Source organism: Petromyzon marinus, chromosome 9, assembly GCF_048934315.1.
Source record: "Petromyzon marinus isolate PM22_M1 ecotype Great Lakes invasive population chromosome 9, UKy_Petmar_22M1.pri1.0, whole genome shotgun sequence".
Taxonomy (NCBI): domain Eukaryota; kingdom Metazoa; phylum Chordata; class Hyperoartia; order Petromyzontiformes; family Petromyzontidae; genus Petromyzon; species Petromyzon marinus.
The window spans coordinates 9631808-9656746 of record NC_133675.1 but is presented as its reverse complement, the minus strand read 5'-3'; the positions used below and the strand labels follow the sequence as shown (position 1 = coordinate 9656746).

Genomic DNA, 24939 nt, shown 5'->3' with positions numbered 1-24939 from the left:
CTCTCTCTGTATGTCTCTCTCCGTGTCTGTGTTTGTCTCTCTCTGTGTGTGTTTGTCTCTCTCTCTGTGTGTCTCTCTCTCTCTGTGTGTTTGTCTCTCTGTGTATGTCTCTCTCTATGTGTGTCTCTCTATGTGTGTGTCTCTCTCTCTGTGTTTGTATCTCTATGTGTGTCTCTCTCTGTGTTTGTCTCTCTCCGTGTCTGTGTTTGTCTCTCTCCGTGTCTGTGTTTGTCTCTCTCTCTGTGTCTGTGTCTCTCTCCGAGCTTGCATTCACACCTGATGACGGTTGCTTGTGTTGCAATCGAAACGTTATAGTCTATTATTTATTGTATTTAATTTCTACGTGACTTTACCGAAAGAACCAAAGAGTAAACGATAGTATGTGAAGTACTTTACTAAATCAAAGTTTGTTTCTTATCAACGTCCAAGTTGTAGAGTTAGAGTTGATTTAATGTTGATCTGTTATTTCTTGATGTATCACTAAAACTCACAGGAATGTGTGTAGGATTACATAATTCCTATGTAAGATTCCTATGTCGGAGTTACATATACATTCCTACACATGTGAAAAACAATTACACTCTGTGCCCATATTCAAGCAACACACAGAGCCACGTGTGAAGAGCAAAAGCCTGACCATGCATTGCACAAAAACCATCGGCATTTCATGAAGAACTGCATTGCGAACATATAATCTTGGGTCACCATCAAAATACATTTGAGCAAGTGTGACCGACTGACGGCAGCAGTGAAGGACCACCGTGGACTCGTTTAATCTTCATTTGAACTCAACAGCAACGATCATTAACCACAATCAATGCACTTCCTCAAGAAATGCTGAAATCTTTTTGGGTGTTGTTGCATCTACGGTGCACAGAAGCTGTGTGCGTTTTGCTAACGTTTGTGTTGTTTGAAGCATGGTTTTCTGGCACTCACTAATGTTAATGTTCTGGGGGATTTTTCAAGTAATTCACGCATTTGATTTACGTTCGTACTTTAAACTAATAGGCCCCAATGTGGCAGTGGAAACTCCACGTGTCCGTATGACAAAACCACAATTTGCTTTAAAATACGGTTGAGGTCCATTGAGAAACATAACACAAAATAATTATCTTATTTCCAAGTGAAACGTGATGGACTTAATGAGTATTTTAGAAAATACAAATCGCCGCCAAGCAAAACACAAATTCGTATTTCCCGCCATTTACGGACCCAAAATACGCCGCCTGATTGGCTGCCAGCGCGCAACGTCACCACGCGACCTCGCAACCCGATTGGCCAGCGGAACGCTGCGGGCGTGGCATCAACTTGTCACGCCGACCATGAAACTCGGCCCCGAGCGCAGCGTTCGCCGGCCGCGTAACTTCACCCAACACGATCGTGACATTTAAATTGCAACAAACGTCGAAATGTTTTACGTGATAGTCTTTTCCGCCTTGTTCGGCATCGTCTTTACCTTCATGCTCGAAGTTTTCATCTATTACCGCCTGGGTTTAAAGCCGGCCAAGTCTGTTGTCGTAGGCCCGAGGGAGCCTACGGTCTCGTCTAGACCCGGTGGCGGGGAGGCGAAGGGGGTCCCCGGGGCGCAGGGGCAGGGGCAAGTCACCTCTTCCCCGGACGGTCTCAGTGCCGGCGAGCCTCCGCCCGGAACGCCAGAGAGCTGTGACTTCTTGAACGTCCTCTTCCTCTTCTTGTTCCGCGAGCTCAGGGACACGGGCACTGTGCGCAGGTGGCTCATCAAGAAGATTCGCGTGGAATTTGTGGAGGTAAGCATGCGACGGGGGGGAGCACCTAGCCTGGCACCGCCGCCGCGGGGACGTTCCCCTGTCGCTCCCGGCTTCAGCTTGGCAGCGAATGTTTACCGATGTTCATGTCGTTGTCAATGTTTTGAGATTGTGTTGGCGGATTTTTTTGTGTCTGGGCATCTACAGCCCTTTTGTCAATCTGCTGCTGGATGAAGGACCTCCCCACACATATCCATGCTGTACAGGTACTTGGGTTGATAAAGGCTTGAGAAAATATACAGTTTGTGGGAGGATAGAAGTGATGTACAACTGCGCTGCCTGCCACATTGCCCCGGAGCCAGTAAAAACATTATATACATTACAAGTTAATTTGTGATTGCGGTTATGGCTGCGTTGGTTGTGGTGCATAATTAATACATACAATAACACATCCGTCAATAACACCGCCTTAAAATAAATAATTAGAATAGACGTTTTGGGCGATGACCCTTCTTCATGTACGGTGTACTGCAAAGAAGTGCCACGGCCCGAAACGTCGCGTTTCACTTCGCCAGGCACTATCCAGGCACAATCCTGCCTAACTTCCAAGATGTGATTGGATTAGGCTCATTTGGGGTGATTGTCCATTTACAAATTGTATTTAAATGGTCTGTTTTAACAAAACATTTGAGGACATCCTCAACCAATGTTTGCCAGCAGCAGGCAATGCGAAAAACGAAAACATTCCTTTGTCAATCCATATCTGTGTGAATGTGTCCCCAGCACCGTGTCAGTCGTGCGAATGTATATTTGGAAAGACTGTAAATACTGTATCTCTGTACAGTATATTGTGTGTATCCTGCTGTTTGCATAAATGTACTTTGTAACATGCTAGTGAGCGTACAGAGCATCGTACTAACAGATTTAGACGTAGATGATAAAAAGCCAAATGTGCTTGTTTAACCTCACTAATACCCCATTAATCGGATGTTAAGGCTACGTTTACGTTATACATCATTGTATTGTCAGCTCTGCTTACTGTGGGAGCTGTTCCAAATGTTTTTATTTCCCATTGACGGTATATAATACAGTTAGAATGAACCACCTAATTTAAGGGTCACATTTTCTTCCACAGCTGCTGCAGAGCAAGACAGTCGGACGGCTGATTGAAGGGCTGAGTTTGCGCGATGTGTCACTCGGTGACACTTTGCCCGTCTTCAGCTCCGTGGTGATGCATGAACCAGACCCTGTTCCTGAAAAAAATGTCCCTGAGCAATTGGATCTCGAGGTGAGAAGCCTTGTGCGTGTGTGGAAAACCTGGATCTGATTGCACGTAGCCACACATTCCTGGACCTGCATTATTAACTGCTTGTCTCCATTGCAATCAATAAATAATGCAGGGTTCTTCAACTGGCGGCCCATGGGCCAGAAGGTTCTTGGTCGCCCGCCAAACTATGGCCAATGAGGAGATCTGGTGTGCGTGCAACATAAAGAGGTACATTTTAGTGACATGAAAGGGAGAGATAGCAAACAAATTAGATGAAATATGTGGACAATAGATAAAGGTTAGTGAGGTTAAAGTGAGGTAACCAAGGGAGAGATGAGAGACCTGGAAGACGTAAGTGGTCGCATATTTGATCGTTACGTCATTAACATTTTATTTCATTACGTCTCAGGTCGATGTGGAATACAGCGGGGGATTTCACCTGGCGGTGGACGTCGACCTGGTGTTCGGCAAGTCCGCGTACCTGTTTGTGCGTGTGGCGCGTGTGGCTGGCCGCGTGCGCCTGCGCTTCAGCCACCTGCCCTTCACGCACTGGTCCTTCGCCTTTATCCGCGAGCCCGAGCTTGAATTCGACGTCGAGTCACGGCTGGAGGGACGGCCGTTGCCCCAGCTGACGGCCATAATCGAAAGGCAGCTGCGCAGTGCCATCTGCCGCAAGCACACGCTGCCCAACTACAAAGTCAGGTGGCTTCTGCAACTGTCCTCGCATTCCCATTCATTAGGTGTGACCACTGGCCTAGCATGGTTGCTGTTGGTCTTGATGCAAGGAATGGAACGGGCCACAACCCCGTCCATTTATACCCTCTTCATATCCTGGCTACTGGACCGCTCAGGTTGAGGGGCCCTGGCGCAGTTGCATTGCCCACGCACTTGCTAGCTACTCCAGTGGGTGTTAAAATGAATTGATCAATTGATTAAAATGAATTAAAGTAGAGGCATCTGCTCACATTGTGTGAATGAATTTGTATGTGTAAGAATTTCCATGTGCTCTAGATTTAATAACATCTTCCCCAAGCTTGTGCTCGGTGTCAATAATGTTATACAAATCTGTTCTAAGATTATATTACTATAAGACACACCTCCAACATTTATTTTAAAATAGTGGAATTAAGTGCTTCATATAATCCATAGGACACTTTGTTTTCGAAAGTGTGATGGCTTGGGTTTATATAATGCCTGCTGGCACTAGGGACTGCTATATTCAAAATATAAATAACTTGATTAATTAATCAAAATACAACCTAGAATTGTGCCAGTTGCTTAGATAAGAAGGGGCCAAATCATTCAGGTCAAATTAGGCATGTTATGATACATGCATTTATTTTCGCAGACTACATGAATTATTCAAATGATATATTATACAAATACTATACAAGTGATATATAATTGTACGTTGAGGCTCATGGAGCAACTGTTAAAACAAGGAATAATACAGTACAAGCAAGATGTTAAAAACAAGACCAATAATAGATTATTTACTCAAATTACAATGTTACATTTTGACCCACTCTTTTATACATTGTGCTTATGTGTGTGTGTTTTTGTGTGTACTCTACTGGTTTTCGAGTGCAGATCCAAGCCGTTCTTTCCTGTTCGAGTTGTTCCACGCGACATCGACCTGTGCATGCAGGACAGCAAGTTGAGCGAGGGTAGGCTGAGGGTGGCGCTTCTGGAATGCAGCAGGTGGGGCCCTTGCAAGCTTACAGTTATTGGCCTCATATTCATACAAAAATACAAAGGCAAATACCACCCAATATTGCGTTTTCAGGCTATTGGGGTAAATGCTGCTAGTCTTCTTATTTTGTATGGCTTACATAGATGCAGACCAACAACTACAATTTCACATTAAGGTGGTCAAGCCAGATAACCACCTCAGGAGCAACAAAGTGTACCGATATGATGCCTCCTCCATATTTGTGGATTGGGTATTGCAACGTTATATGTTGTATGGTCTGTTCTGGATGGCCACAGTCGCACACTGGAGAGTTTTCCATTTTCCATTTGTGCATCGGGTATCTGCATCTGCCAGGGTTTGTGTGGATGCGGTTTAAAGTGGACCACGAGCTTCGTGGAAGATCAAAACCAGGGATCCTTCTGCTTTGGGTCTTTCACCCAATGCTGTTAGTGAGCACATGAAGGCCAATGCAGCACATGAGGGGATGATATGGCCAGCACCATGCCCATTCGCCTTTGTCTCCCCAATACTGATGTTTACCCACTGTACACCAGGTACTGATTGAAGGCCGAGTCAACCTAAGGGAGGTTCAGGACCAATACAGATATTTGCCAATGTTATTGATTGAGTAGGAATCAAACTGGTTGCTAGGTTTATGGTGCAGTGTGCTAACCACTAACACTTGTCGCTCCCCACACACACATGGACACATGCTCCTATTAACCTCAATTATCGTATAGAAGCTTTTAACTCAACACAAAAATTGCATGCTATATGTATGATTAAAAATGCAGCAGTGCATGCACATTCACATCCTTTGCACAATTACTGGGTCAGAGTTCTCGCCTTGCCCCAAATTGAGGAAATAGAATTTTATGCTGATTAAATCTTTTTGCACCTTTTTCGCACTGTACATCAACAACTGCGCTAATTGGAGGTGTTTGCACACTTTATACTAGGTTTGCCACTACCATTTATTATGATTCGATTTAAGGTTCGATGATAAAATAAAGCAATATTTGAGTTTCCCGTAGTTTTTTAATTGTTTTTCACAATGTTATTGTTTTTTTTTTGCATTTTACTGTCCTGAAATGAATTAAGATAATTTAAAAGTACTTCAACTGCAGTTTGCTGCCATTAGTCTGCAAATTTTAAGTTTCCAATCTATAACGCTGGTTGGCTGCCGACGGGGAGCCATTGAGTTTGGAAAGAGCAATGCCACGTCCTCCCATACTCAACAAAGGACTGCTGAAGTCTGCCTCGCTTCTCCCTCATTTACTTCGAAAACGTTTCGGTTTACAGAACATTTCTGCCTGAACATGATTTTGTAGTCAAGAGTCTGCCCGAGCAAGTGATAACAATATTTTTGGGCTTTTTGACCATATTTAAGCGAGATAAACACATGCAAAACATAAACTTGAATCCAAAACGTTTTCTGGATAAAGGAGGGAGAAGTGATGCAGCCCTCCGCGGTTCATGGTTGAGTACTTACAGACCTTGGACTCAGTCTTGTCGGTATGAATTTTGTATATGTAGTAGTGAGATATGAGTGAACACTGGGTCTGGGAAGGTGGTCTGAAGTAGTCTGGAACATAGCCCCCCCTTTTACTCTGTCAAACTGGATTCAGTCTGCAAAGCCTGTTTGCAGCACGCATCCTCAGTGCAGAGTGAAGGAAGGGTTTAGAAAAAAAATACTTGTTACTTTCATTATTATTCTGAACTTTAGTTGGTGTTATTTCATAAATGACTTGTCAGAAAATGGAATATTTCAGTTTATTTTCAAGCTTATGGCAAATAAAACAAGTAACTGCGTAGACTATGTAAAAAAAAACGTACGATACCATTATCGTGGATCTTAAACCGTACGAACTCTCGGGAGTGTTGCTCTATACAATAATGATGGCAAACAAACTTTTGACTCGGGTTTCCCCGTGCCGATGGCTTACGTGACCAGTGTTTTATTATGTTCTGCTCACAGTTTGTGCATTATTGCACTTAGGCTGTGTGCCCCAGTACATGTCAGATTTAATTGTACTGCTCTCCACGCGTGCTCTGTGCGTTCCTTGGCTAGGCTGTACATACCAGGATCCCAGGACCGGGAAGTTGCTGTGCACTGCACATTGGAGCTGAGTGCTGGCCAGTGGAAAGAACGAGAAAGGAGTGCCGTTCGAGAGGTATCTCCACGCGGAGTGCATGGCACCCACCCCAGGGAATAAGTGTATGTTGTTCTAACTTACCCCCAAATATCATTTATCTTACAGGGAAATAATCATGAGTACATGTTTATTTCCAGCCATCCTTTGTGAATTCAATAAAAGACTTTACTTGTCAGCTAAGCACGTGGTTTAGCACGCACACATTGCCCGGTCCAATCCCGATATCCACAGTGCCTTGCAGCAAAGGTAAGTAGGTCTTTGAAGTACTAAATGTTTACAGTAACATTCCTTGCTCTCAAAATTCATATTAAAATGTATAACATACACACATTGAACTTAAAAATATACTTTCAGAGGTGCATTGATTCCAATAAAGGCCTATTTTTGAAGAGGTTAACTGCACGGATGTTTATTATAAAAACACTGATATTAATTTAGCCCACAAAGCGATTTGAAAGGGAAATGTGAATGATTATGTATGTTGAACTTATTTCGCACCATACGTATCCAACCTTGCTAATCGGAGGTGCAGTGAATGACAAATCAATATATATCGTTTTCCTGATTATATTGTAAATGTTCGTTATTTTGATGGACTTTTGTTATTTTCCTTTCGAGCCCAAGCCTACATTTTGCTCGCTAGGTGGTGCTAGAATGCTTCTTTGGACAGTTAATGACTTGCGCATTTTTTACATCGGTGTTCATCTCTTATTGACTCTCTTGGTATATTAGCATGCAGTGAAATACAAAAAAATAAAGTAGATATTATATTTTGGAGGAACATTTTTTTCTATATCTAAATGGATGTTTGCCACTTTTAAATAAATGATCCATCAACGATGTTGTGCCAAGGGTAAGATAAATGCATCATGTTTCTCATGGAAGCAAAAGGAAAAAGTAAAATGCGCTGAAAATATTGCATGTCTACACTATAGCTCGGTTGGCTACGTACAGCACGAAAGAAGTTCAACATATATATTATCCAACATCCCATGACCAAATAATTGAATGTGCTCGATCTTGTCAAATCTCGAATGCTACCCAGGTTTGACTCTGGTTAGGGGAGGACTGCTGGGAAATAGCAGGTGTTGTAGATTTGGGTTCTCGAGATACCCAATAAGAGATGGCAGTATAGCCATAACTTATGACTATATTTGTGTGAAGCTTTGGGTTTTCATCCTCTCCTATGAGTGGATTTTCTCCGTGCACCCCTCTTTCCTCATACATGCCAAACACTGGAAATGTCCAAGCATGAACAAATAGTCTAGAGGCTCATGTTTGCTTTTCTGAGAAAAAATTAGGGGATGAATATATTTTTATGCACCTGATGCTTTATTCAACATATATGCATTTACAAAATAAAATAGGGGTGAACAATTTACCCCCGGTTATTATATTATTTGTTGTGATTCATGGTCACAATTTGATTTAAGAATCGATTATGCTTTACAACGTAGGTGAATGGTGGCATATTTAAAGCAACAGAGATGACGTGCATGCATTACATACAAAGTATAAGTAAAAAAAAATAAATTCTTATGAGATTTGGTGTCTATTGGAAGCTTAGAAATTATAATTAATGAACAAAGCCGTCTTTTGCACATTCGCTTTTAGACAGCTAGCTTAAGATGTGACTATAAGGACAAGATGTGCAGCTTCACTTCACAAGTACTCTGTAAATAAAAAAAAACATGGTGCATATCAGTCTATTGCACGTTTAGAAATTAGTTTTATGCGAAGATTCATTTCACTGATTGCAGTCTTTGTCATAATAAAAAACAAAAGAGTATTTTATGCTTCATCCAGGCCATAATAGCGATTTTCCAAGCTGACATTTTCCATGACGGCATAATTGTAGGCCTACGCATTGCACAAAGCACATGACACAGAAGCACATTATACTTTCATTATTGTCCTGGTCACGGCTCGGAGTGCACAAATTAGTACTGACTTGTGTGCCTTTAAATGTAAGTCCTTCAATGCCATTATCACAAATTCCATTCCATTGTTGTGCAGTGCAAGGCTTATGAACATGTCTCCTTTGTGGAAGCTCAGGATATTTTTGCACTGAACAATGACTGATAGGTTTAGTTAATTACTGAAAATGATTTTGGTGGCAATGATTTTGGTGGCATTGATTACCATTTTAAGTACTTTTTTGTGATCGTTTTTGAAAGTTAAAAGTTTTGTAATTGCTCTGGCAATGTTTTATGCTTTGTTATAATAATAATACATGTATGTACAGTGAGGGAAAAAATTATTTGATCCCCTGCTGATTTTGTACGTTTGCCCACTGACAAAGAAATTATCAGTCTATAATTTTAATGGTAGGTTTATTTGAACAGTTAGAGAGACAGAATAACAACAACAAAATCCAGTAAAACGCATGTCAAAAATGTTATAAATTGATTTGCATTTTAATGAGGGAAATAAGTATTTGACCCCTCTGCAAAACATGACTTAGTACTTGGTGGCAAAACCCTTGTTGGCAATCACAGAGGTCAGACGTTTCTTGTAGTTGGCCACCAGGTTTGCACACATCTCAGGAGGGATTTTGTCCCACTCCTCTTTGCAGATCTTCTCCAAGTAATTAAGGTTTCGAGGCTGACGTTTGGCAACTCGAACCTTCAGCTCCCTCCACTTATTTTCTATGGGATTAAGATCTGGAGACTAGCTAGGCCACTCCAGGACCTTAATGTGCTTCTTCTTGAGCCACTCCTTTGTTGCCTTGGCCGTGTGTTTTGGGTCATTGTCATGCAGGAATACCCATCCACGACCCATTTTCAATGCCCTGGCTGAGGGAAGGAGGTTCTCACCCAAGATTTGACGGTACATGGCCCCGTCCATCGTCCCTTTGATGCGGTGAAGTTGTCCTGTCCCCTTAGCAGAAAAACACCCCCAAAGCATAATGTTTCCACCTCCATGTTTGACGGTGGGGATGGTGTTCTTGGGGTCCTAGGCAGCATTCCTCCTCCTCCAAACACGGCGAGTTGAGTTGATGCCAAAGAGCTCCATTTTGGTCTCATCTGACCACAACGCTTTTGCCCAGTTGTCCTCTGAATCATTCAGATGTTCATTGGCAAACTTCAGACGGGCATGTATATGTGCTTTCTTGAGCAGGGGGACCTTGCGGGCGCTGCAGGATTTCAGTCCTTCACGGCGTAGTGTGTTACCAATTGTTTTCTTGGTGACTATGGTCCCAGCTGCCTTGAGATCATTGACAAGATCCTCCCGTGTAGTTCTGGGCTGATTCCTCACCGTTCTCATGATCATTGCAACTCCACGAGGTGAGATCTTGCATGTAGCACCAGGCCGAGGGAGACTGACAGGTCTTGTGTTTCTTCCATTTGCGAATAATCACACCAACTGTTGTCACCCATCTCACCAAGCTGATGGGCAATGGTCTTGTAGCCCATTCCAGCCTTGTGTAGGTCTACAATCTTGTCCCTGACATCCTTGGAGAGCTCTTTGGTCTTGACCATGGTGGAGAGTTTGGAATCTGATTGATTGATTGCTTCTGTGGACAGGTGTCTTTTATACAGGTTACAAGCTGAGATTAGGAGCACTCCCTTGAAGAGTGTGCTCATAATCTCAGCTCGTTACCTGTATAAAAGACACCTGAGAGCCAGAAATCTTTCTGATTGAGAGGCGGTCAAATACTTTTTTCCCTAATTTAAATGCAAATCAATTTATAACATTTTTGACATGCGTTTTTCTGGATTTTTTTGTTATTATTCTGTCTCTCACTGTTCAAATAAACCTACCATTAAAATTATAGACTGATCATTTCTTTGTCAGTGGGCAAACGTACAAAATCAGCAGGGGATCAAATACTTTTTTCCCTCACTGTATGTTGAACTTCTTTTGCACCATACGTAGCCAACGTTTCATCTTGAAAAGTGTTGATCTCAATTACATGCGGTCGGAATACTTTGCTAAAAATTTCTGAAGCCGTGACGTAGAAAGCCGTTCCGGTGAACCATAAATAGACACGAAATCACCCCCAAGTAAATGGCGTTATTTATTGCCACTGAGCAACAATGCTGATAGGAGCTGTTTACACAGTCTCTTTGCCTATAGAGCATGGGGCCCTGTCCTTGATTCAGTCTGCGGCATGGCCAGATTTCATTCCGCCTGAGCTCCTCTCGGGCACCGGCACGCTCACTGGAGAGGGCACCATCGTGCGCCTTCCTTGATTGCTAAGTCGTGCTCACGACACCACGGTTCATATCCACGAGTAAATTGAATCGTGGCGATAAACCGTGTTGCCTGGTTATGCGACCGTCTGCAGTCTGCAGCTTGAAGGATGGGCTCCAGTTCCCCAAGGGCCCAACGAGCTGAAAGGCTTTTTGGCACTTCGCTTTCAATCAGGGCTTTCCGTGCATTTCCCCGCTCGCCGTAGTTGGCTGCTATTGCGAGCAAAGCAAGATGTAGTTCTGCACGTGAGCCCAAAGTTTATTTAAAACATCCCAGTGGGAAGTGCGTGACTGTTTTTGCAACTCTTACGGTTTAAATAACCAAATTAGGTGTCTCAGATGCTGCATCCAAATGAGCAAAATGTATGTGCAGTGAGGGAAAAAAGTATTTGATCCCCTGCTGATTTTGTACGTTTGCCCACTGACAAAGAAATGATCAGTCTATAATTTTAATGGTAGGTTTATTTGAACATTGAGAGAATAATAACAAAAAATCCAGAAAAACGCATGTCAAAAATGTTATAAATTGATTTGCATTTTAATGAGGGAAATAAGTATTTGACCCCTCTGCAAAACATGACTTAGTACTTGGTGGCAAAACCCTTGTTGGCAATCGCAGAGGTCAGACGTTTCTTGTAGTTGGCCACCAGGTTTGCACACATCTCAGGAGGGATTTTGTCCCACTCCTCTTTGCAGATCTTCTCCAAGTCATTAAGGTTTCGAGGCTGACGTTTGGCAACTCGAACCTTCAGCTCCCTCCACAGATTTTCTATGAGATTAAGGTCTGGAGACTGTCTAGGCCACTCCAGGACCTTAATGTGCTTCTTCTTGAGCCACTCCTTTGTTGCCTTGGCCGTGTGTTTTGGGTCATTGTCATTCTGGAATACCCATCTACGACCCATTTTCAATGCCTTGGCTGAGGGAAGGAGGTTCTCACCCAAGATTTGACGGTACATGGCCCCGTCCATCGTCCCTTTGATGCGGTGAAGTTGTCCTGTCCCCTTAGCAGAAAAATACCCCCAAAGCATAATGTGTCCACCTCCATGTTTGACGGTTGGGATGGTGTTTTCTGGGTCATAGGCAGCATTCCTCCTCCAAACACGGCGAGTTGAGTTGATGCTAAAGAGCTCCATTTTGGTCTCATCTGACCACAACACTTTCACCCAGTTGTCCTCTGAATCATTCAGATGTTCATGGGCAAACTTCAGACGGGCATGTATATGTGCTTTCTTGAGCAGGGGGACCTTGCGGGCGCTGCAGGATTTCAGTCCTTGACGGCATAGTGTGTTACCAATTGTTTTCTTGGTGACTATGGTCTCAGCTGCCTTGAGATCATTGACAAGATCCTCCCGTGTAGTTCTGGGCTGATACCTCACCGTTCTCATGATCATTGCAACTCCACGAGGTGAGATCTTGCATGGAGCCCCAGGCCGAGGGAGATTGACAGTTCTTTTGTGTTTCTTCCATTTGCGAATAATCGCACCAACTGTTGTCACCTTCTCACCAAGCTGCTTGGCAATGGTCTTGTAGCCCATTCCAGTCTACAATCTTGTCCCTGACATCCTTGGAGAGCTCTTTGGTCTTGGCCATTTTGGAGAGTTTGGAATCTGATTGATTGATTGCTTCTGTGGACAGGTGTCTTTTATACAGGTAACGAGCTGAGATTAGAGGCACACCCTTAAAGGGAGTGCTGCTAATCTCAGCTTGTTACCTGTATAAAAGACACCTGGGAGCCAGAAATCTTTCTGACTGAGAGGGGGTCAAATACTTATTTCCCTCATTAAAATGCAAATCAATTTATAACATTTTTGACATGCGTTTTTCTGGATTTTCTTGTTGTTATTCTGTCTCTCACTGTTCAAATAAACTTACCATTAAAATTATAGACTGATCATTTCTTTGTCAGTGGGCAAATGTACAAAATCAGCAGGGGATCAAATACTTTTTTCCCTCACTGTATACAAGTCACTTAGACAATCAAAGTAAACCTATTGATTTAATTGCGTGTGTAAGGGCTGCAAGTATATTGTTAGATGGTAAAAGAAAATGAGCAACGGGATTATATTCAAACATTTTATTGCTAAAGACAAATGTCCTTCAGGCGGTGCCAACAATTTTTGTACATCAGTCTTTAGGTTCAATTTCGCAAGTAAGTTGTAGATCATCATTAGACCTCCTTTGCCAGTACCAAAATATAATAATAGGGTTTTTCCCCTTTTTTCTGACAAATATCAGAGTTAAATTTTGTTTTAAAGCTTTCGTGACTGCAGTAATTCATATTCTTAGTTTTTTCGGTAAAGTCACGTTGAAGGGAAACAACAAAATAATGAAATATATATTTTATTATTTTGTTGTTTCCCTTCAAATATCAGAGTGTTTTTTGTTTGCATTTTGACCACAAGGTATTGTGGTTAATGCACACATGATTCAGTTTTGTTGCCAGAAAAAAGGGGAAAAACCCTATTATTATAAGTTGTAGATCGTTTGCCACTTTTGTAAATATATCTTTTTTTAAAGGAATCCATTACTGTAATTCTATACCAAATTTAATTTGTCATGAGCTGATTTGGTGGCATCTGGAAAAGCGCGAGCTGGAAGAATGGGGTCTGGAGCAGATAAAATAAGCTTTGCGACGCAATCCTTGTCTTAGAATGGCGTGTGTGTGTCTAAAGCCTTTATAAAACAGGATGGGGTTGGCACATTGATTATTGACATTGCTATCTATTAAATGAGAGCATTTATTTTGACACCATCAAAATTGCCATCCATGCTTGACACGTTAATAATATGCCCCTTAAGATTTGTGAATGTCAAAATCTATTAGTTGTAGAGGAAAGCGCTCTCACTGATATTCTTTCCCTGAAAACATTGTGTTCCAAATGTGACGATTGGCTTACAAGAAGAAATACTGTAATAGTGGCCACGTGTAAACATGTCCTGCGTTATCATGTGTGCTCAGCGCGTGTTAATGCCGCTGTAACATAAGCCATCACTTAGTTGAAATTGCACCACAGTTAATCTCTGCTGTCCAGATGCAGTTCCAAAACAAGAACCACATTAAAATAATTTTTAAGGAAAAAAACCCATCGAATAGACGTTATTTTGTGGACAGAAAATCCCAAAGTTCCTGGTATATGTGGATTCAAGTTTGGCAGCTGTAATTTTCCCTGATTGTTTTCATCATTGTCACAAGAAAATATATCGAAACGAAACTCACTCATTAAAATAATTACAGTTAATGATGTGTTGACACAATGCGATTGAAATTGCAGTGTTTATGGGGCTTTTTTTCATCCCTATTTCGAAAAATGTTCTTTCAAGCAAGAAAGGCCACATTGGAAGAAGTGAGCGCTGTGAGGATGTATTTTTTCCAGTACAAAGAGCCAGTAATGGACATATTAAAGTCCTACTGCGTTTTGGTGCCTCTTATGAACACATTTTAATTTTGACGTTATCGGTCGAAAAATGAAGCTCTGCTGTATGGAGCAGCGTATCTATTATGCCAAGCGCTGTAGAAAGGAAATGAAATGCTTACCAAAAGCAGAGCATTATGGTGCATTATTGCAACTTTCAGATTAAATCTTTAGGCTGTCTGCTTCTGTTATCTGTTTGCTGTAATCCGGCATGATAAAGACTCAAAATTGGGTTTGCTGAAGACTATAATTTCTTTACTTGTAAGTAACTTTACGTTTGCCTCTATCATCGCTTTTCTTCCATTTGGGTTTGCAGCATCAAAGCCTGTGCCTTTCCAGTTATCTGGAAAATGTTGGTGCTTCATTCAGATTGAGCAGACAGAATTTAGTTGTACGGTGTGTTATTCCGAAGTATCAAGTAATGGATGCGAATAAAAAATGAATTCGTATTCTTTTTGTCCAAAATATGAGAAAACGTGTTTGTTTAAATGTTAAAAAACCTCACGAATACAACTATGATGAAACTACTCTAATGTCCTACATTACAAAAATATCAGGATATATTTTTAGTAAAAATGTTTTTATATTCTTATATATTAGTATTTAAAATATTATTGGCAGGAAATGTATGCCTCTAGTTTATCACGATGGGACTGTTTATATACTATTGTTAGGGTAATTTTAAACACTCGTACGTGTTTGAGATTTTTTCTGTCATCTTTTTGATGCGTGGAATAAGCATGTTTAAGAATACCTATTTACCTACAGAGCTCGCAAGTACATAAAAAATGTGTGTGAGCCAATAGTTCTTCAAATTACATGGGCGCAGAACATTCTGCTTCCCAAATACGGTGGCCATATCAAATTATGCGACGAGCAATATGCCGACCTCCCTGGTGCTCATGCCACGTTTTTAGAGTGGCTCTTCAAAACGTTTCCAGCGATCCCTGTTGCACGCAATAATTTCACACGCTTTGGCTTCCTCTGACAGTTATTGATTGTCATTTTGTCAAAAGCAGGAACAGACTTTGTTGGAAAATTGCCTCCACCGGTGTTTATAACAGACCGCTATTGATGTTTATGATGTTCCAGGCAGGTGGATGTGTTTGCCGGTGACTTCCCTGTGGTGGAACGGGGTACCGACCCAGAGAGTACGTGCTTGCTGCTATGCCTGTTCGCCTTAGTTCTTTTCACAACTTAATGGCAGCGTTTAGTCTCCAGCAGATGTCAGTTGTTTCCAATGAATACCTCTAGACATTGATGGAATTTTCTCCCCGAGAAGCCAAAGATTGTTGACACAACCTTTTGGGAGGGGGGGGGGGCGGCAGGCGGTTGGGGAGTGGCTCTAGGGGAGGAAATTGCCACAATTTTAGTGATGACCTCTTTCTTGGTTCAGGTTTTTCGGCTGCAATTTTCGGCGTGTGTCATTTTATATTAGTCCATCATACTCTCAGACCAGATGGCATTCGTTGGAAAGGTTGTTTGCAATACAATAATTCCACCACCATGAAACATGCTTTTTCTCATCAGTACCAAAATGTCAGCACTCTAAAAAGAATATATGTATCTCATGCCATTCTTTGGATGTGTATTGTGATGTAGTCACAATGAAAATTTAGTTTTATTATTTTTCACATGCTATGATTAATTTGAAATTAAACTAAAGTAGCGTGCTACTTGCTATTTCACATTGTATTATTTTATCAATGCATTGCTTTTGTTAAATGAATGAAATCCAGTTTTGTGCTGAATTATAATGTAATAGTGCACTGTAAGCAAGCAGTATAGTGCATATGCATATACACATACATTATATAGCCTGCATGTTTTTTTATGTAACATTGAGAATTAGAGGTCATTACTGAAAGTAACATAAGCTGCCAATTAGCATGTGTAAGTGCTACATCTTGAGCGAAATAGCTTGAATTACCCATTGGTGACATTTTTTCCTCTTTTTGTAATAATTACTTTTTGTCACTTACCGGCAAAACTGATACATTTTAATTGCGGTCATTATGGAAACGATTCGAGGGAGTATGAACATTTGGTTGCAATTACAGGTATCCCTTTCATATTAAAGCAGAGAGATATAGTCACGGGTGAGGGACAGTAGCAACCCCTGCATGCCAATTAAGGTCCACGCGCTGCCTTGTTGGCTCCTTAAATTATAGTAATTATTTCACATTGCTCATGGTAATGATAAATCCCATCCCGTCTTGCCTGGCATTGCCGTGTCTGCTGAAATTAACCTATGTCTTTGATTGAGTGCATCTGGTGATGTGGGAATGCGATGTTTCCATCCCTAAGTGTTGGCTGAAAATGAGGGGTTTGCATGTGTCATGAAGAGTAGAGCTGAGTCGTAGTGACTATTGCAATAGATGGAAAGCAAAAGGGGCTATTCGTTCATTGCATGCAAATATGGTTCCTGTTTATTCATCCAAAATAAATCTGCGTGAATAGAAAAGACATTCGATTGTTATCATCATTGCTTGTGCTACATCAGTAGTGTGGACTCTCTATTTAAAAATGGCAGTTTTGTAAATATTCTTACTTGGCATTTGTTACAGTGGCTACGTTTCGGTTGTTTGTATAAGCCGCCATCATCTGTAAAATGGCATCGTACATTTTGCCATCAGAAGTGTCTCCAACATGCTTGATGTGCAATTGTTGTTGATGTCATTGAGCTTGGTAGTAAGTTGCTGCACACTTAAAAGCAGCATTTATTACAATCAATATTTAAGTCCACTAAAACTTTTATTGGTTTGAAATTGCAATAATATTCTAGCTTCACATGTTAAAGCAGCCGTATTTTGGTTGATTATAATCTACCATCATATTTAAAATGCCGTCCTACACTGTTGGTTCGTCACATCGCAATGCATTTCGATTTAAAAATCCCCTCCATGCTGTTGCGACATTTTGCGATGAGCAGCACCTTCATTAGGCTTGATGCAAGCACATGCGCACTCACTCCCAATAACACATTTTAAAAAGGGCATTACTATGTGTGGTGCTCTTAATCGGAAGTCATATACTTTCCAAATGAGTGGTGGCTTAAATCCAAACAATTCATCTGGCTGTTTTGACATTCTCTCAGCCGCTATGACACACATCAATGCAGTGTTTAGTTGGCATAGGTGACAGGGATTTTTGAGCAGTTCATGATCCATATCCTTTGAATAGGGAAACATTGTGAGTAGGCAGCAAAAGCTGATTCAGTTGCGGATGAATAGCAGAGGGTAACTGATTTAATATGCATGAGGCTGTTCAAAGGTGAACATCAAAACGTGTTTAATTTTAATATGTAAGCTAATGCCAATGTGTTTATTCTGTTTTGGTGATTGTTGTTTAATGTAAATGTTAATTAGTATTGATAATTATGCGGGGTGGAAGTGGATTGCAGCTGCAGAGGTTTATATTGGCTTGGATAATCCGTTGTTGAAGGCAAATAGGAGTTTGTGATGTTAGAAATTGCAAATGATTTTTTTTTTATTCCATAAAAATAATTCAACCCAAATATTGCAGATATGAAGTTATTTACATACAAGATCAATTGATAGATACAAGATAAATTCACTAATAAATGCTATAATGTGGACTGACAAGTCGGCACAATACTGAAAATAAATAGATAACTTAAAAACAAACATGGAACTAAGTCTATTTTTTTTGCATCATCATGACCTTGTTATCATTGTGACCTATTTATCTGGAACGCACCCAATCTCACCAAACCTCGGAAGCTAAGCATTGGATTGACGACCAACATCCATGACAGGTGCTACTAGGCCAACGGGACTAAGAGATGGGCAGCAGAGGCCAATGCAGAAAAATCCATTGATGGTCTGTACTGCTTTGCTCCAACGTCTGCGCTCCCCGCACTGATCAGCATAGCGAAGTATGGTCAAATAGCCTCACATGACTCACATGGCAGGGAGAGGCCTTCCAACAGTGAAGTGACAAAAGGGTTGTGCACATAGGTGGCGGGATGTTAACGACCTTGCCTGGTATACAGCAGGTTGTGGGTTCGATCTCGACCCTGACTCCTGTATATTTGGAATTTGCATGTTTCTCCCTGTGGTCGCGTGGATTTTTATCTCGGGTCCTACGGTTTTTAACCTCCACATTTAGAATCAACGTGCATTTCGAGCATTTGGCTGCTATAAATGTTCACATCACAAGTAACTTGGTTGAGCTATCATTTGTGGCCAGGTTGCTTCTGACAAGGAGCTATATAGCTCAGTGGGCCTTACCTGGTAGTAAAAAAAAAAAAACATTAAAAGCCGCTGGGTTATGAACGTCACTAAAGCATGCGAGTGCGGCACGCGTGCTTGGTGAGCACAACTCAGGTCAGCTGCCGCGTGTTTCCAGGTTGAGATCGTGAAGGTCGGCACAGCCCCCATCGGCCTCAGTTTCCGCCAGACCCAGTCCACAGACGGGGAGTCAAGCCAGGTCCTCGTGGAGGCGATAGCGGCAAACTCCCCCGCGTCCAGTGCAAACATACGTCGCGGGGAACGGCTGGTGACAATTGGAGGTACGATGTCCCGGAAGATGCGTGCCAGTGTTCTTGTAGCGTTCGCCCGGTGCTGTAACAATGCTTGTGTCGACATCATCACCTCCCGTACCTTGAATTGCTCTTGTTTGTTGTTACGTTCATATTCTCAACGGGAGCTCTTCAGCAGCTACGTTAAATAATGCCATTAGTTTGAAAATTTGTGTCTGCGTTCTGCTCAGAGTTAATGCGAACACAAACGCATTTCAGTGTTTCTTATGATATTTTCCTCCTGCTGTTTCGTTTGATGTGTGGTTCTATTTCACTCTAATATAGCCAGGTTCCTCGCATACAATTGTTGAAAGTAAATGGCGGCAGTATCATTTCACGTGTATGGCTATGAATTCTAGATTTAAAGCTTTCGTGACTGCTAGGATCCATACTCTTCGGTTCTATTGGGTAAAGTCACGTAGGTAAAATAACAAAAATCACGACGTTTCGGCCACAACACAAGCGGCCTTCATCAGATGAAGGGACGAGACTGTCTGATGAAGGCCGCTTGTGTTGTGGCCGAAACGTCTTGATTTTTGTTATTTTGTTTTTTTTTTACCTACGTGACTTTACCCAATAGAACCAAAGAGTATGTATGGCTATGTGAAATTTTGTTTTTATCATGCCGGTAGCCCACAACTGAACTGTGTTTCCTAGCCTCTAAACCTGAATCCAACTCTTTTTTTTTGGCAGGAACGAAAGTGGCAACTTCAAGCCAGGCGTCGAAACTGATCAAGCAAGCAGGGGAGCGAGTAATTATCAGCTTGGAGCGGACGTTTGGAGGCGTGCAGCCGCCTCCTGGCAGCGCCTCGGGCCCTCTGCCCCACGGCATGCATGTGGCAGATGGTTCTGCTATTATCCCAGATGACGATTCTTCCAAAGGTCAGTAGAAGTGGATATACAAATGCGATACCTGTGCCTTAATTTGGCCGGATTGCTACCTGCCGGAAATGTACACCTTAATAAGAAGGGTGATATCCGTGGTCAGTCCAATGCCAGATGAAAGCCACCTTGCGGCGTGTGGTCAGGGGGGTTGTTTGACTGGACTTCACGCTGGTTAGTGCAGCTTGGTGACGGGGGAGCCCAGAACCGCTTCACGATATTACACGCCACTAATATTACCCATGACCAGGAATTTAACTTATTTCACACCGTACGTAACCAACCATGCTAATCGGAGGTGCAGTGGGCTAACGACTGTGGCACTACAACCCTGGTGTACATCTGCTTTCCAGTTGCATTCCAGTTGCATCATTTGTACTATAGATATTTAAAGTGCGGGTAATGTCAGATAATGACATATGCTTAACCAAATTGTGCTTTTATCAGGTGGTGGAAATCAATTGTTAACCTTGCATAGTCGCTCAATGACATGCATGGACCACCTTTTGTCATCGTTTTTCTTTAATGTATGCCTCTGTACTTGGGAATGTGAACAGACACAGTCTCCCTGGGGTCCGTTGAAAGCAACGACGCGAGAGAGGGAGATTCCGACGTGGACGAGGGTGAATGTGGCGACGGTTTCCCCGAGAGCCTGCGCTCGAAAGAGGAACCGCCTCCGTCGCTGCTTTCTGTTCCACCGACCAAGGATGAGACACCGCAGCCGCCCTCCACGGCCAGCCCCAGCAAGCGGCGCACAATGGCCACCCTCGGCAGCATCTCGCCGATCCTTAGCCGCCGGCTGCAGCAATCCTCGCCGCTCCGTTCTCTACACAAGGGCTATGACGCGGCCAAATTAGGGAGCACCACACCTGCACAGCCAGATGGTGAGAAGGTCGCTCCGTCTGCTGCTGCTAAGCCCGGCCTAGTGAATCAGAGCGGTCGGCCGCCCCCGATACCGCCCAGACCGCAGCTTAGGGCCACCAGCAGTGCACCGCTTGGGAGCCTTCAGTCGCTCGCGGAAACAGGCGATGCAAGCACGCTCAAGCCCACGGACAAGGGAGGGTCCATGGAACAAGTGGAACAAGAGAAACTCGGCGACGCGACGGACAGCGGAGCGGTCGGCGCTAGCGGCCTGGCGTGTGCGGAGGAGTGCACGGATGAGCTGTGTGTCACGCAGGAGATGGTATACCACTCCAACAGGGCCGTGTGGCCGGCTCGCGCCGCCTCGCACACCTTCGACGTTGAGAGTCATCACCGCTCCCTGACGGTCGCTGTTTGGCGCAAGGACCCGCTCAAGCCGGACTCCCTGCGCTGCCTGGGCTATGCCAGCGTGCCACTCATGGAGATAGCAGCGGAGTGCCTGGCCACCGCGTCCTATGAGCACGAGGAGGTGTTCCCGCTGAGCGCTCCCGAACCCAGGGCCACCGCCAACCGCACCGCCATGCGCAACGCCAACGCAAAGGAGAAGCAGAATCTGGAGCAACCATATTATGGTGACGTTCGGCTGCGGTTTGCCTACTGGGTCGACGAAGGCGGCGATGGTTTGACATCGTCGAGCGCAAACGTGGACGAAGACCGCGATCTTTTCACAAGAGCCGAGGAGGTTGGCCCCGTGCCCGCCGGGGTGCGCGATTGGGACAGCGGCCCACCCGCAGCACCTCCGCCACCATTGCCACCACTGCCGCCATCGTCGGGGATGGGTGGAGCGGCGCGCCACAGCTTCTGCGACACCCAATTCCAGAACCCCACCTACTGCGACTACTGCAAGAAGAAGGTGTGGACCAAGGCGGCGACGCAGTGCTCGCGCTGTGCCTACGTGTGCCACAAGAAGTGCCAGGAGCGCTGCTTGGAGGAGAGCGAGAGCGGGCGCTGCATGCCGAGGGAGAGCAGGGACGGAGCCCGCGAGGGCGGCGCCGCTGCCGGCAGTGGTGGCGGCGACCCACCGGCTCGGCTCTCAAACCTCAAGCAGTCGGTAGCGATGGCACGGTCCCGTCTGACGCTGGCCGTGCCCAGGCCGCTGCGGCAGGCCGGGAGCCGGCTCCGAGCCAGTGAGGAGGTTGTCGTCGGGCCAACGCAGTCGGGGGGAACGTCGGACAACGAGAGCAGCGACAACGAGGGAGGGAGCAGCGGGAGTGCGGTGGGTCCCACTGGGCAGCCATCCGCTGTGAGTAGGAATATGTACGCAAGAATGAATACAAAATAAAGGACAGTACTCGATCGCTTTGAGTTAATGAGTGAAATGCTAAGAAATTTCACCACTTTATCATGATTACTAACAGTTTATCTTAGTCCTATACAGATTTTTGTCCGTCCACTGGATGAGGGCCTCGCTATGCCATGTGGCTCATGGGAGTTATTTAATCATGCTTAAACTATGCTGGTCAGTGCAGGTTGAAGGTGGGGAGCATCGATGTTGGAGCATAGTACAGTACAACTGTACTGAAATTTGTGATGTTTGCTATGATGATGATGATGATAATGGCGATGACGACGGCGACGATGACGATGACGATGGTGGAAGTCTGCGCGTGCGATGGAGCAGGCGTCCCTGCCGGGCCGGCTCGAGGACAGCGTGTACCTGGCCGTCAAGGAGATCGGCCGTGAAATCTTCCGCGGCATGCCGGCCGAGGAGCGGAGGTCCAAACTGGAGCAGATGCTGGACAAGCTGCAGCAGGAGGTGGAGGCCGAGCTGGAGCAGAGAAACACGCTCGAGAGGGAGGAGCGCCAGGCGTGCGCCGCCGGCTCGGATGCGAAGAAGGTGGCGAACGTGACGCACTCGTTGCGCAAGTCCACGGAGAGGCTGCAGGTCAGGCCATCGATTTTTTTTCCGCGTTGCAGTTTAAAAGCCCCGGCTTGCCGGATTTCGCATTTGGCCGCACCAGGTTGTCTCGTAAAACCAAACATAGTATGCAAATGAAATGCAAGCACATGGTCAATGGAATGTTGTGCACGCGGCACACTTTGGGATATGTTACGTAACGCATAATGTATGATCAAAATGCGCAAGAGCACGTGGGATTGTGTATAATGTACGAAATACGTGAACGGCAATAAGTGTATTTACGGCAATATGTTATTGGTGGGGTATGGAGGACGGGTATGGATAGAGGAGTGGCAGTGGGGGAGTGGGGACGGGGGTACCGGCGTACATTGAAACCAAAGGACATGAACACCATACAGCACATCATTACACAGCGCACAACATACCATAAAGTCATTGTATTTGTTGGTTGGTAAAATACCACACGCTACACACTAATACGTTTACAGTAATTCGTATACATATATGGGACAAAGGGTTGTTTATTACATTGATTTGAATAATCTTTGCAGCTAGCTGGTCTTTTCAGCTGTCTGGACCAGGGCCCTCCTACCCTACTTAGTCAGGCTAGCTGAGGTTTTACTGTAAATCACTTCTGTTACACCTGCCTTATGTTCTTAGCACAGGGTCCATTTTATCGCACGCATTTCATAGCAACACGTACCCGCGCTGGTTTCAAATGTGAGTTATCTTTTTTTTTTAATAGTGCAAGGGACGAAATCGTTTTCATTCCTCGCTCTAAGGCCCACGGCAACTATGCTACGCCACTGTCATGCAACGCACACGCTCACGAGGTATTGCATCGTCCGTGTACAGGCACTGACGCTGCTGTCCATCCACTACCGCGCTGGGATGGAGGAAGAGGATCAGTCGGAAGTTGGCTGCGTACCGACGGGTGGCCCTTCGACTGCACACCGGCTCCCACAACCTCCCCAGGCGGTGTCCTCCGTGTTGACCCAGCTCCCACCGGACGTGCCCTTGCACCCGGCGGAATCGGAGCAGTTCCATACGCTGCAGGATCCTTCGTTATTCCCGTCAGCGCCGCGGGACGACCTAGCGGTAATTCAGGGAGCAGTGGCAGAGGTGTCTGGGGCGACGTGGGAGGAAGGGGATGCGGAGGAGGCATGTGCAGCCGCGCCGGAGGTTTGCGAAGACCCGAGTGAAACTGGGTTTGCGTTGGACGTGGAGGAAGATGATGAGGAAGTTGGAGCAAAGCTGCTGGCTTAATACGATGCAGAGTGCAATTGATGAAAATATACTAGCAACATTGTGGAGAGACACATTAGCATACTTTATATTTATAATAAGACTTGACAGATAGAGCTCGCTCTAAACATAAAAGTTTGTCTCCTTTGTAAATCCACTGCAGGATGAAAGCGTTCCCACGATGTGTTGGTCATGACCATACCTCAACATGCTGGTCAGTGCGGGTTACCAAGGTCGGTTCAGATATCACTGGCCGCCACTGATGTTAGCCGAGGCTGGGAATCGAACTTAGAGCTCTCTGGTTTCATAGCGCGATGCGCTGACCACTGCATCATCACTCCACCCCTCTGTCTTTGTGGCATTTAATAAATTCTGACAAATATTTTATATAATTCTTCACGTTGTATGGCATGTCCTGTTTAATAAAGGAACATTTTGGGGGGAAATGTCCATAAATACCATGCCCATTCATTGAATCTGTGATGTCTTGAGAGCATTGTGTTCCTGCTGGGTATTGTGCATCAGTCTGTTACTTCAATGAAGGTCAGCAATGGACTTTTAGGTTTAAATATATGTATTAAAATCTGCCAGAATATGCATGCTACCTGTTGGAGATCATTTAAAATTGTTCTTTAATGTGCAGCTTACGGAAAAATAATTTTCCTGGTAATGTTTTGTTGCACTGTTATGGTCGGTTTCTCAGTATCACAGCGTTATTGTTCAATTTACAATTGTGACGACTCTGCTTTTCTGCTGATGTTGCACTTGTGTTCTGTGCGTAAATATATTTTGTTGTTTGCTAGCTCAAACCTTTTCGGGAATTGGGCTTGTAGCGGTGGAGCCTCTCCGAGACATTGAAATGTTAGAATCACTCCGTCCGCCGCAGAATGCCAAGCGAATGTTGACATCAACGTCACATCCACAGTGGTCATGCTCTTTGCAAAACAAGTGTGTGGCACATTTTGACTTTCTTTAATGCAACTTGTGTTTGATTACGGCATTATGATTAAAAGAGATATATTTAAAGCACTTTCTCTA

General features: G+C 44.1%; 1 protein-coding gene across 4 annotated transcripts; it reads left to right on the top strand.

Annotated features, from left to right (window-relative positions):
• The first annotated feature begins 1288 nt into the window (after positions 1-1288).
• On the top strand, positions 1289-24927 carry LOC116940566 (PDZ domain-containing protein 8-like). 4 transcript variants are annotated; one of them, XM_032950538.2, is made up of 10 exons: positions 1289-1766; positions 2860-3012; positions 3401-3693; positions 4582-4692; positions 6756-6858; positions 18821-18983; positions 19686-19874; positions 20432-22011; positions 22417-22680; positions 23512-24927. In XM_032950538.2, exons 1-10 carry the CDS (start codon positions 1410-1412, stop codon positions 23920-23922), a joined length of 3624 nt encoding a protein of 1207 aa, XP_032806429.2. In that variant the 5' UTR covers positions 1289-1409; the 3' UTR covers positions 23923-24927. The 4 variants fall into 4 exon arrangements, with proteins under 4 accessions (XP_032806429.2, XP_032806428.2, XP_032806427.2 ...); XM_032950537.2 differs by having other exon boundaries at positions 20432-22038; XM_032950536.2 differs by having other exon boundaries at positions 20432-22038; positions 22396-22680.
• Positions 24928-24939: the final 12 nt, after the last annotated feature.